The sequence below is a fragment of the Cnephaeus nilssonii genome (assembly GCF_951640355.1).
Source record: "Cnephaeus nilssonii genome assembly, chromosome: X".
Classification (NCBI taxonomy): Eukaryota; Metazoa; Chordata; class Mammalia; order Chiroptera; family Vespertilionidae; genus Cnephaeus; species Cnephaeus nilssonii.
This window is the reverse complement of record NC_137071.1, coordinates 120,220,531-120,233,453: the sequence shown is the minus strand read 5'-3', so window position 1 is coordinate 120,233,453 and position 12,923 is coordinate 120,220,531. Positions and strand designations below refer to the sequence as shown.

Here is a 12,923-nt window from a genome sequence, read left to right as displayed (position 1 = left end):
ATGGTGGGCTCTTATCCACTAGTGGCCACCAGCTGCCTGCTGAGTATATGCCCAACTCTCAGTACACCAAAACTGGCTTCCCCTGATTAGTGGGATGGTAGTAAAACTATCCCCTCTGTACTCATCCCTTCTGGACTCATCATTACTCATCATGCCTCATCATGCCTCCACCTCCCATCCTTGCCTCCTTTGTGCACAGGTCATTCTGGAAGTCCCTTCTAGATGCTTTGCTTGGGCCCATACATCCTTTGGTCACTGACTATCCCATACTGACAGCCTGGCGGCCTGGCTTGCCCTGGCAGTTGACAGGGATGCTTTCAGTGGAGTAAAAGCACAGTGAGGTTGGGCCAAGTGTGGAGTGGGGGTGGCCTGGCTTGAAGTTTGTCTTCCTGTGCAACTGGTTTCCTGAGGGGCTTTCCCCTCTCCAAGCCTCATGTATTCCTTCATTCATTCTTCCCACAGATATTAACAGTGAACGCAGTGAGTAGGACAGTTCTAGTCCCAGCTCCAACCATGGACCTTGGACTGGGGCTCATGTGGTCTCTATGTCCCTCCACTAAGTTACCTTTCAGAGTCTGGATTGGGGCCCTTAAAGGCCTCCTCACCAGCCAAATCTCTCTTGGGTTCTCTGGGACTGAGGGCGTCCCTGTCTTTGGAGTCTGGGGAAGACCTATAGAGGAAAGAAACATAAGTTAACCACCCAGAAGCCACCCACACTCAAGTGGAGGCAGTTACCTCATCTCCAAATGCCAGCTGTCTCCAAGGAGCTTAAAACCTGATATTGTAGGATTGGCCAATTCTCAAAATCTCATCTATACATATAAAGAGGTAATATGCTAATTGTCCATTACGGTGTCCCAGTAATGACCAATTTGCATAATGACAGACCAGCAGGAGATTGCACGTGCAGCAGGGGCTGGGCAGTCGGAGCCAAGTTCCCGGGAGTCTGAGGAGACTGCCTGACAGGAGCCCGGACTGCAAAGAAGGAAGAGGAAGTGGCCACAGGGAGCTCTTCCAATCCCCCTGCACGGACACCCTATCCCAGCCCCCGCACCCCCGGGGGGATGGATGAACACCCTACCCCAGCCAATTGTACCCCCAGGGGATGGGGAGCCTGACTGGATGGGGAGAAGACCCAGCCTTGGGGGTAGCTGCAACCCACACCTCCGACTCCCGTTCTCTTCCCCCACCACCCCCGCCAGAAGCGCCCACAATAATAGCAAGCTGGCGACCACCCATCAGCACCCCAGAGGCACCTGGGGCCCACAGCCCATCACTGCCGGGCCCCCTCCACTGGGGCCAGGCATTCCTCTCCTCCCTACAACTCCAGACCCCTGTGGAGGCAGGCCTGAGCGGCCCCCCAGGGTCAGACCCTTCCTCCGGACAGCAGCAGCACTGTCTCTGCAGAGGAAGTGCACTGAACCTCGCTGGGGGCTCAGCTAAACCCACCCTCCTAGCCCACCTGGCTCCACCCTGGCCTGGCCCCCACCCCGCTCCAGAAGATTGGAGCCCCACCCTGAGCAGGTACAGCTTTGAAACAGCCAAGTACAATTTAAAGAGTGGCACCAAGTGGGAGGGTTTGACAGTTACTCCCCTTTCGGCCTTGCTGCCCCCCTACGGCCCCCCTAACACCCCACCCCCCACTAGTGCCTCCAGGGACGACCACCGCTATAGGTCTGCTGGCCAGAGCCCGCCCCTCCGAGGCCTGTGGAACCCTCTGCAAAGCATCCATAGCTACAGTCCCAGGAAACAATCATGCCCTCCTCCCCTAATCAGCACCTGCTACCTTTGAGGGTACCCATGGGCTTAAAATAACAATCCCTTCCCGTTTAGACATCACTTACTTGATGAAACATTTCTAGGTTTATTAGCTCAGGACCTCCTCATGACAACCCAGTGAGGTAGGCGGAGAAGAGATTACAATTCCCATGGTATATGCATATGTATTCAGAAATGAAGCTCAGAGAGGAAAAGTGTCAAGCCCAGTAGTTCCCAAGGTGCAGCACATGCCTTGATTTTAAGTGGGGGCAATTCGAGAATGAGTTAACAGTGAATTTTTTGCATTTCTTATGGTTCTAGGGGGCCTCATCTACAGCGTATCCTACATAATAAAAGGCTAATATGCAAATGACCGAATGGTGGAATGACCAGTCACTATGATGCGCGCTCACCACCAGGGGGCAGACACTCAACGCAGGCGCTGCCCCCTGGTGGTCAGTGTGCTCCCACAGGGGGAGCGCCACTCAGCCAGAAGCCGGGCTCATGGTTGGTGAGCATAGCGGCAGTGGTGGGAGCCTCTCCCACCTCAGTGGCAATGCTAAGGATGTCCGGCTGACAGCTTAGGCCCACTAAGCCATCAGTCGGACATCTCCCCAGGGCTCCTGGACTGTGAGAGGGCACAGGCCAGGCTGAGGGACCCCCCCAAGTGCACAAATTTCACGCACCAGGCCTCTAGTTACTAATAACTACTTTTTATTGAGGGCTAGACCATGGCTCTGCATGCATTAATTCTCCACATTTACCCCAGGAGAGAGGCACTGTTATTATCCATGTCCACTTTCCAAATGAGCAAAATGAGGCACAGAGAGCCTGGGTGAATTATCCCAAGTTCCACAGGTAACAAGGGGAAGAGCCGGGAATTGAACCCAAGCAGTATGACTTCAGAGTCCTAGATTATAATCATCTGTGGTGTAAGACTAATCCTAACCTTCTAATTCAACCTCCTTCTGTTCTCTCTGAGGTCATCGGGGAGCCCCATGGTGTCACACCCAATAGAGATACTCCATTCAGGACTACTGACCCAGTGGGACATTTTCACTTTCTCTCCTCTGTCCATCCATCATGATTCTGTGACATTTTATCTCTTTTGCCACACCTTCCAAGTCTCCTTTTCCTTTTTCTTTTTGGACCCTTAAACATTGGTGTTCCCACTGTTCACCTCCTTGGCCACCTCCTCTGCTCCCATAGCATCAACTGCCTCTCTTTGCTTGTTCCCACCTGTCCTCTGTGCTCCTAACCCATACACCCACTGGACCTCCAGAAGCTAACACTGAACCCGGCCAGACCTGACTACTGTCCCCCAGCTGCTGCCCTCAGGAGGGATGACCAGGCAGCTGCCTCCTCCACACTATGGTCTGTGCTCATCTTGCCAGCCCCTCTCTCCTGGATTCCTTTGATATTGTAACCCATGTAGACATCAACATTGAGCCCCATTATAGTAACTCTCATCTGTCTGCATATAATATGGAAATATCTTGAGCCCTAACTTCTCTCCAGAACCTCAGCCACAAACCCTCAAATTCCTCCTAGTAATATGCATTTGGATGCCTACAAATAATCTCATTCAAAAAATACTAAGCATTTATATCACCCTTCCCCTTGGTTCTCACTAATGTAGTGAGTTGTGGATCAAAAGGTGCAGGCTGGGAGTCAGGTAGCCTGGGTGGGTGTCCTTCACTGTGTGGTGACCCTTCAGGATCTGTTTCCTGATCTGTAAAGTGGACATAGTGACTGTACCTACTTGGGGCAAGGCAGGGCTTGGAGAATTCTAGCTTTCCTTTTTCTAACTTGATTCTCCTGCTGGAAAGTGGGAGAGGAGCTCTTAATGGGCTGTTGTAGCTTGGCCACTCCCAGACCAGGTGTCAGAGGCCTTATGGATTCTTTGGAGGCAGCCTGGCTCCCTCCTGCATTTCTAGGGGTCACTTTGCTCCTGTTTCTCAGAGACTGGTCACCTTCGAAAAACCAATGAAGTAGCTTCCAGAGTTGCCTTATTAAAGACATTGTCACAGTGGGTGATTCTCCATCATTCCAGTAACAAACAGGTCTGCATTCCTGTCCTGGACCATGCCCTGTGCTGGGGCTCAAAGAAAATGAAGTTGCTGCCCTCCAGGTACTCAGGGTTCTTGGGGAAAACTGATCCATGAGAGGACAACTCTGTGGATGATTCTCTGGTGGAGGTATGAACGCAGCACTGTGAGAGCTCAGTGGGGAAAGCCCCTCTTAGACACTGCCTCAGAAAGAAATTCTAGGAGTGAGGTTCCCCGAGTGGGGAGGGCATCTAAGATGGGACTGAAGAATGCAGAGGAGAAAGGGCATCCCAGTCAGAGCCTACAGTCTGCAAAGAGGAATAGTGCGGGGACACATGGAGGCCTGGGAGACTGAAGTGGATGGCCCAGGGAGGGAGACTATGAGGGGAGCTTGGGAAGAGGGTGAAGGGAAGGTCAGGCAAGGTATCGAATTCAGGCTGCAGAGCCTAAATGGGGAACCCATTGTACGGTTTTCCCCAATGGGCTGGCATGACTATTTCTGCCTTTAGGAATGTTGCTTAGTTAGAGATGTGGAGGAGGATCTGAAAACAAGGCCCTAAAAGACGGTTACAGATAGCTGGGTGAGTGATGGTGGCCTGCACCCAGGGGAGGGCAGCAAGGACAGGAATATTTCTAAAATAGAATGTACAGGCTCCGCTGGCATGGCTCAGTGGTTGAGCGTCCACCTATGAACCAGGAGGTCATGGTTTCATTCCTAGTCATGGTATATGCCTGGGTTGTGGGCTTGATCCCTGGTGGGGGGTGTGCAGGAGGCAGCCAATGAATGACTCTCTCTCTCATCAGTGATGTTTCTATCCCTGTCTCCCTAACTCTTCCTCTCTGAAATCAATACAAATACATATTTTTTAAAAATAGAATGGACAGGACTCAGTTACTGACTGGGGCAGAGCTGTAGAGGAGGAGAGTAAAGGGACCTAGAGATTCATCAGGACTCATCTTTGATGTCACTTCCTCCTGGAAGCCTTCTCTAACCACCCCCATACCCATGCTGGTGAGAGGCCCCTGCCCAGAGCTCACAGTGCCTCAGGGATTATCTTGGGCACACACTCTGGCTTCCCTCCCCAAACTCCAGGCTTTATAAGGCAGGGTCCCTCTCTTAAGCATCATGGCTGCCTCTCAGGCCCTGGCATTGGGTCAGATGTTCAGCATGAGCTCAATAATCACTAGTTGGGTAAATAGCTAAATGAGTAAGAGGAGAGAGAGAGAGAGAGAGAGAGAGAGAGAGAGAGAGAGAGAGAGAAGAGAGAGAGCGCTGAAGAGAGGCCTGATCAGATCTCCTCTTGCCCAGTCCCCAACCCCTGAAATCCTGCCTGCCTGTTAACTGTCCATTTGCCCACTCCCCCAGGGCAGGGGCTGGGCTCTCTTCTGGTTGTGGCCCCTGTCCCTCGTCCTCCCCAGCACTGGACATGGTGGCATCATGGGCTGTCAAAGCTGAGCCAGGAACTCCACCCCATTCCCGGCGGCTCCACTCACACAGGCAGTTCAACTGCTCCAGTGATCTCATGGCACTTTGCAGACCCCGTGTCCCCACCAAGCATACCTGGCCTGTCTCGTGTTCAGGGCTCACCAGGGCAGAGACACCACAGCTGGTTCATGTCTACATCTGCTTCCCCCACCAGGCAAACAGTCAGCACCTTCGTCCAGGGGTTCTGCTGGGACTCTGCTGGGTCCCCAGAGCGGAGCCTGGCCTCCCACAGACAAAGTGCTTGCTCCTCAATAGTTGTGGAGTAAAAGAATGAGATGGGGGCAGAGAACCCAGGTCGACCATGTCTCCCACCAACCAGACTCCAGGCCTCATCATTTGCCTGCTGGTTCTTCTGGCCCCATCTCTAAAATGGTGTGGAAGGAGCCCGGACAACAGCAGGGTCCCCGTACCTCATTCCTTCCAGGTCTGGGGCCACCAGGCGGAGTCCTGCCCCGGGTGTCATGATCTGCAGACGGACAATTTCCTCACCTCTTGCACTGTAGCCAAAGGAGAGAGCCATAGAGTTGCTGGTAAGAAAAGTCTCCCCATCTGTTCTGGGCATCCAAGGGCGTTCTCCCTCAGCAGCCTCCTGGCTAGTGCAGTTGGACACCCAGACCCATTGCCAACCCCCACCCCTTGGCTCCTGTTTTGCCTTGAATCTTCTTGGTGCTGCAACTGAGCTTGGTCCACTGATATCCAGGCCCCAGAGGAAGGGAAGTGAAGGACCCCTTCACCAGTCTTCCACCCTCAAGTCCAACCCCCTTCAGGCACAGAGAGGGGCCATTTGGGTGGAAATAGAAGCACCCAGTCTCAACACCCCATCTGTAGCTGCCACAATGAATCCGGCCTATGGCCTGACTAGAGTGTCCAAAGAGGCTGTTTGTGAGGCCAGTAGGAATTCTGAGTTCATGAGCTAATGTGGACTGATGATTAATAAGATGCCCAGGAAACCTACAAGCCAAATTTAAAGTGAGAGCCAGTTGGGGAGGGATAGTGGAGACTGAGAGATGAAGGGAAGTGACCAGGCCTGTGAATCCACAGAGGATCTAACATTCTCAGTGCCCACTGGTCCCCTTTGAGGGTTCCTGTGCTCAGAGCCAGGGGCAACCAAAGGCACACATCCCTTCAAGTCCAATGTATTTTTGGGGGCCCATTGCAGGGCCTGACACCCAGCAGCCTCAGGCCATAGTGATGGCCAGGGCTGGAGAGAACCTAGAACTCCCTGCCTTTGTGGGGGTACCCTTCACCCCAAATCACACCTATTCACATCCATTTCTTCCTTTGGTTGCCCCTGGACACTGGGGTACAGATGGGGGTGAGCCCCATGCCTGCCCTGATGAAGCCCCCAGTCCAGCAGGAGGGAGATGTGGAAGAGGGAGGTGGAGGCTGGCAAATACCTTAAATTCTGAGGTCACATATGGTGCAGCAAAGGAAATGAGGGGAGTGAGAGGTTTGACATGATCAGACTGCCACTTTAGAGAGGCCACTCCAGGGTCTCCAGGAGGATGAGGGATCTGAGGGGTCAGGGAAGAGGGTGACCCTGGGTGTTGACCCTGACATCTGGCTCCAACCTAGACTGAGAGTTCATGGAGGGCCAGCTCAGGGTCAGTGGGTTGTTCATCTCTGTCCTTCCTGGGGACAATGGAGATGACCAGAGTGAAATGGCAGGGCTGCCAAGGACAGGGCCTCTCCCCGCGTAAAAACCAGGAGGGGCCCAGGAGAAGACAGCTCTGATCTGTCTATCTCCTCCCATGACAATGATGATGACAACATAAAGACCCTGACCGCTGCCCTACTTTGCCCCATCTAAGGCACATGGTGCCAGGGAGCAGGGACACGTTCCACTTGGGAATATCACAGGCAAGTAAAAAATACTTTCTCACTGGTATTTCTTGTTATGCCAGAGAGGGAATAGAAAGAAAGTGTTGCCGCAGCCTGCCCAAGCTGGCATCTCTCCCTCAACACCTTTTTCCTTCGTCATCCCCCTGAGCAATTGCTTTTTAAAGACCTAGGTCAAATGGGAGCCCTTCTAGAGGGGCTGTTATGGGTTGCATTGCGTGCCCCCAAGAGATGTATTGAAGTCCGAACCCTTGGTATCTGTGACCCAGTTTGGAAATGGGTCATTGCAGATGTAATTAGTTAAGATAAATTCATGCTCCAATATGGTGGGTCCTAACTCAATATGACTGGTGTCTTTATAAAAAGGGGACATTTAGACACAAGAACACAAAGGAAAGATGGCCACGTAAAGGCAGAGGCAGAGATTGGAGTGATGCACCTGTATGCTAGGAAGCACCAAGGATTGCTGACAACACCCTAAGAGAATATTCTAGAACAATTCTCCCCCAGCGCCTCTGGAGGGAGCATACAGACCTGCCCACACCTTGTATTGGGATTTTCTAGTCTCTCGAAATGTGAGGATAAATCTCTGTTGTTCAATCCACTCACTTTCTGACACCTTGTCATGGCAGCTGGAGCAAATTCATACAAGAGCCTTCCAACCTCTCCTCGCCTGCAACGCTAGACAAGCCCCGCCACCTCCTCAGACACTCAACCACAGATGGCTCTAGTCCAATCTGAAGTTCTCAGTTAGGCTAAGAGTTGCTGAAGGTCAGGAACACTCATCCAGTGCAGCCCCAGCTGCCCATGGGAACACGACTGACAGTGGCCTGTGCCAAAGAATGTGCAACTCATCAGCTAAAAGAGGGAGAGGGGTAGGGAAGGAAGGAGGGAGTACAGGTTTCGCCAGCTATCTGAAAATACAGTGTTCCTGTAAAATCTTTCAGAAGCCGAAATGGTGTAAAGGGAAGAGGCAATGAGCTGAATGCTATTTTTTCTTTTTGCCTTTTTTTTTCTTCATAAAAGCAAAAATCCTCTTCAGATTTCTTTTGGTTAGCGAAACAGATACTAATGTAGGTCTTTTAGCTATTTTGCAAAGCAAAGTGGCAGAAGGCAAACTTTGGAAAACCCTGGGATACCTGTACCTCCTTCTCCAGAGCCCACAGTCTCATTTTCCTCAGGGGCCAGTAGGTGGCGATATTAGCATCTTTCGTTATTTGAAGAAGGGCCTTGCAAATTAGCAAGTCTCTAGTGGGAGCCTCTGACAATACCAGCACCCAGGCACTACACAAAGGACTTTACAAGCTTTATCCTATTTAGTACTTGGGACAGCATTGGGGAGGGGGGGGGGGTAGCTTTCACAGCTTCCTATTTTACACATGAAGAAGCTGAGGCACAGAGAGGTAAAGTCACTCAAGGTCACACAGCTAGGAAGGGGCAATGCCAGGGTTTTGCCTTATACTGGAGGCTGTGCTCTTACTCACTGCTTCCCAGCTACTCTACCAGGCAGCATGCTGGGGCACAGACTGCAGGCTCTGCCCTGGTTAGGTGAGGCATAATGCCAAGGAAGCTTGAACAGTGTGCTATAACAGGGCAGCAGCCAGGCCTGGCAGCCCTCAGGCCAGTCAGTGTCTCTGGGAGAAGGTATCCAAATGAGCTCAGTTTATAATGTGGGCAGGAATTATCCGACAGCAAGAAAAACTCGATTAACCCAAGAAACTAGGCCCGAGGTGCATGGAGGGAGGGCCCCTTCAATGTGTGAGCAGTGTGTGTGCTGGGGAGGTGGATGTAGACACTGGAGCTGAGGGGCCTTTGGGACATCCAGGCAGGTCTGGGGTCTGGAGCAAGATTGGAATTCCAATGGAAGGAAAGAGACAGCCGGAGAGCCCTGAGGACACAGCCTGTGGGCATCCTTGTGTGGCAATTCCCATCCCAAACTTTCAGACCTCCTTGAAGTCAGGAAAGGGTTTGACACCTAAGATAGGGGCACTCCTCCTGGTTGGCCTGATGCATGAGATGAGGAGCTGACCTTCAGACTTGAGCCAAAGGGGACAGAACAGGGTTAGGCTTGTGAGGGGGGAGGCCTCAAGAGGACCATGCCTGCGAACAAGGCTGTGATATTCTTCTGCCCCACTCTGCCATACACCAGCTTCTTCTGAGGTGCTGCAGGACCCAGGGTATGGTGAGTCCCTGTTCCCCATGGGACTTGGATTCTTTTCGTTTTCATTCTTTTTTTAAAAATATGTGGGTTTTTTTATTGATTTCAGAGAGAGGAAGGGAGAGAAAGAGAGAGAGAGAAACATCAATGATGAGAGAGAATCATTGATCGGCTGCCTTCTGCACATCCCCTACTGGGGATTGAGGCTGCAACCCAGGCACAAGCCCTGAACGGGAATTGAATCGGTGACCTCTTGGTTCATGGGTCAATGCTCAACCACTGAGCCACACTGGCCAGATAGGGGGCTAGGATTCTTGAAGGGAATAGCCAGGCAGATAGGAGCTGGGCTTGAGAGACTGATGATGGCTGCCTGGGCCAGTTCAGGGCCTGACTGGGTCAGGTCAGAGAGGAAGGCTGTCTAGGACTGGCCAGCAGCTCACCTGGATGCTGCCTGGTAGGGACTAGATATTTGATGATGGCAGAATCTGAGGAAAGCAGCACCATGAGAACCATCACGCCTGCCTGACCAGTCATCCTTCCAGGAGGAGGCTGACTTGTCTTGAGATACCTCTGGTGTCTGGAACATTCCATAATTTGGTTCTAGTTCTGTCTCCTGGGGCTTTACAGGCAAGTTTTATCTGAGATAGCCCACCTCCAGAACTGGGAGACAATACACTTCTGTTGTTTGAGCCACCAGCTGGGGTACTTTGTTATGGCAGCTACCTTGCTATGACAGCCAGGTAATGGATATTGGACATCTAAAGGAATTTTCTGGAATAAATGTCAAAATATCTTTCAAATCTATAATATAGTACAACTGAATTCTCCTCCTCTGTTCTGTTTTTAAAAGCATATAAAACCATTCATTGCTTTTTTGAAAAAGATAGAAATAAGGAAAATCAGAGCTATGCACTGCTTTGGGCTGAATTGTGTCCCCTTCTAAATTTGTATGTTGAAGTCCTAATCCCCAGGACCTCAGAATGTGCCTGTATTTGGAGATAGGATCTTTTAAGAGGTGATTAAGGTAAAATAAGGTCATTGAGGTGGGCTGTAATCCAACCTGTCTGGTGTCCTTATAATAAGAGGAGATCAGGACACAGACATGCACAGAGGGATGACTATGTGAGGATACAGTGAGAAGACAGCCCTAGCTGGTTTGGCTCAGTGGATAGAGTGTTGGCCAGCCCACAGACCAAAGGGTCCCAGTTTTGATTCTGGTCAAAGGCACATAGTTCAGTTGCAGGCTTGATCCCAGGCCCTGATCAGGGTGCATGTGGGAGGCAACCAATGGATTTGTTTATCTCACGTCAATCTCTCTCTCTCTCTCTCTCTCTCTCTCTCTCTCGTTCTCTCTCTTTCCCTCCGTCCGTCTGTCCCTCCCTCTCTCTCTAAAAATCAATGGGAAAATATCCTTGGGTGAGAAATAACAAAAATATAAATAAAGATAAATAAAAATAAAAGCCAAGGAGAAAGCCCTCAGAAGGAGCCAACCCTGTCAACACCTGGATCTCAGACTCCCCACCTCCAGAATTGGGAGACAATATAGTTATTTGATTTGCCCAGTTTGTGGGACTTGGTTACAGCAGCTCTAGCAACCTAAGACAGCTCCCGTATCCTATCAGTCACCAAGTTCCATTATTGATTGCTACTTTCTGAAGAATTCCCAAATATTTCCACTTGTTCAACAGTTCCTATGGACAAAAGTTCAGACAAACAGGGACGATCAAAAGAGGGACTGAATGAAGAGAAGAGGCTTTCTGGCAGAGAAGTCCCTGTGGCCACCTCCTCCCCTCCCCTCCCAGCCCCAGCCCAGCAGAGAAGGTCTGCAGCATTGCTCTCCACCACCAGTGCTGTGGCAGGTGATCTGTCTTTCTCCTGGCACTGAGGAGATGACCCTGAGGACTGTGGACACAAACAAAGGGTTGAGGGGCTTGAGTTGGGGAGGGGAGTGGGGCTTGAAGTGGCATTATGAGAGCTGGAATAGTCCCTGGAGTCCCCAAAAGTGACCTGTAGGGATAGGTGCTCTGCCCCTCTGGCCTCAGGGTCTTCCAGGGGTGCCACAGAGGCACAACTTTTAGCAGACCTGGATTTGGGCAGAGCTGCCAATCCAGGCAGATGCTTTAAACAGCAGCAACAATAGGGCGCTCTCGACCGGACTTCGCAGGATTTAGCACAAAGTACAAGGAGGTATTGAATGCTCTTCGTCCGCAGACAAGAGAGAACCATTATCTGCTTGGACACTCAGGGCTCAGAAATCAGGGCAAATCAGGGCCCTGCCTAGAGTGAGATCACCAATGCTCGGCCTGCTCCTGCCTTGTCACCCCACTGCCAGATCCTCCCATCTGACCAGCTTACAGGCCAGAGCCAGCTTACAACACCCACCTGGGCTCCAGGCTCCCGGCAGGGCTTGGCAGACTTGGCATGCGCTCAATCCAAATTGCCCGAGACACTTTGGCTCGGCCTCCATCCGCACTGGCAAAAAAGGCATCTGTGAGCGGTGCTGGGGACTGTGGAGCCTCCTTCCCCAGCAGGAGCGGGAGGACAGGGTTGGCAGGTTGAACTTGGCCAACTTTTAGGAGAGCCGGGAACAAACCTGAGAATGGCAGGGTTGGCGCCCCGGTGGCGGACCCGCTCCAACCCCGTGACACAGATAACCACTAAACAGACAAGAGTTCAGTGCTCTCTTCCTGGAGGCCAGGCTGTTTTGCTTCTTTCAGCCCTAGGACATCTAGCCAGATAGGCCCTCACTGATCTCCGTGCCCCATCCTGTCACTGGGCACGTGAGGACACTGACTCTGAAGCTCGGCATGGAGGTGATCTGGCAGAGGTTCCACAGTGACTGAGTGGCAGGCAGGCCTGGCAGCCACCAGCCCCAGGCAGAGATGGGTGACTGATTGATTACCTGCTGGAGCCAGGAGGAGATCTTGTCAGAGCAGGTGGGTCCTGCCTCTTCTCAGAAGGCCCGTCCTCCTCCACCACCTCCACCCTTTGGGCAAGAAGAGAAACAGATGCACCACCTGCTCAGCTGCACCTGAAGGACATGCTTTCTTTCAGTGGAGTCAATGGCCATAAGGTGGCTCAAGCTGGGGGCTCAGCGACTCCACCTTGGGATAAGAACAGCATACTATGTGGAATAGTGTCCCTCCAAAATTCGTCTGCTTGGAACCTGTGAATGTGGCATCATTTGGAAATAGGCTCTTTGCAGATGTAATCATGGTTAGATTAGGTCATGCTGGAGTAGAGTGCTCCCTAAATCCAATAGTTGGTGTCCTTATTAGAAGAGGTGAATTTGCATACAGACACACAAAAGTCAAGTGAAGATGGAGGCAGAGACTGGAGTGATGCATCCACAAACCAAGGATGCACCAAGTGTTGCTTGTAGCTTCAGAAGCAAAGAGGCCTGGGACAGTTTCTCCCTCAGAGCCTCCAGAAGGAATCAACCTTGCTAACAACTTCATCTTGAGCTTCTAGCCTCCAAAACTAGGAAACAATACATTTCTGGTGTTTATGCCACACAGCTTGTGGTACTTTGTTACAGCAGCCCCAGGAACCTAATACAGCCGTCAAGAGCACATCACTCTTGGCTGGCTGCATTCCCATCAGCCTTTCTGGTCTTCCAATATAGCAAAATGTT

The 12,923-nt window shown here is 51.6% G+C and overlaps 1 protein-coding gene across 5 annotated transcripts in view; it reads right to left on the bottom strand.

Moving 5' to 3' along the window:
* ZNF185 (zinc finger protein 185 with LIM domain) overlaps nucleotides 1-12,923 on the bottom strand; it is a 70,158-nt gene that overhangs the window by 33,561 nt on the left and 23,674 nt on the right. For 4 of the 5 annotated variants that reach the window (XM_079764864.1, XM_079764861.1, XM_079764863.1 and 1 more), the window contains exons 11-14: nucleotides 12,192-12,275; nucleotides 11,672-11,761; nucleotides 5,703-5,789; nucleotides 566-670 (exon numbers count right to left, since the gene is read on the bottom strand). In XM_079764864.1, coding sequence (XP_079620990.1) covers nucleotides 566-670; nucleotides 5,703-5,789; nucleotides 11,672-11,761; nucleotides 12,192-12,275 — 366 coding nt within the window. The remainder of the gene's footprint in view (nucleotides 1-565; nucleotides 671-5,702; nucleotides 5,790-11,671; nucleotides 11,762-12,191; nucleotides 12,276-12,923) is intronic. The other variant, XM_079764865.1, reaches the window with a different exon arrangement.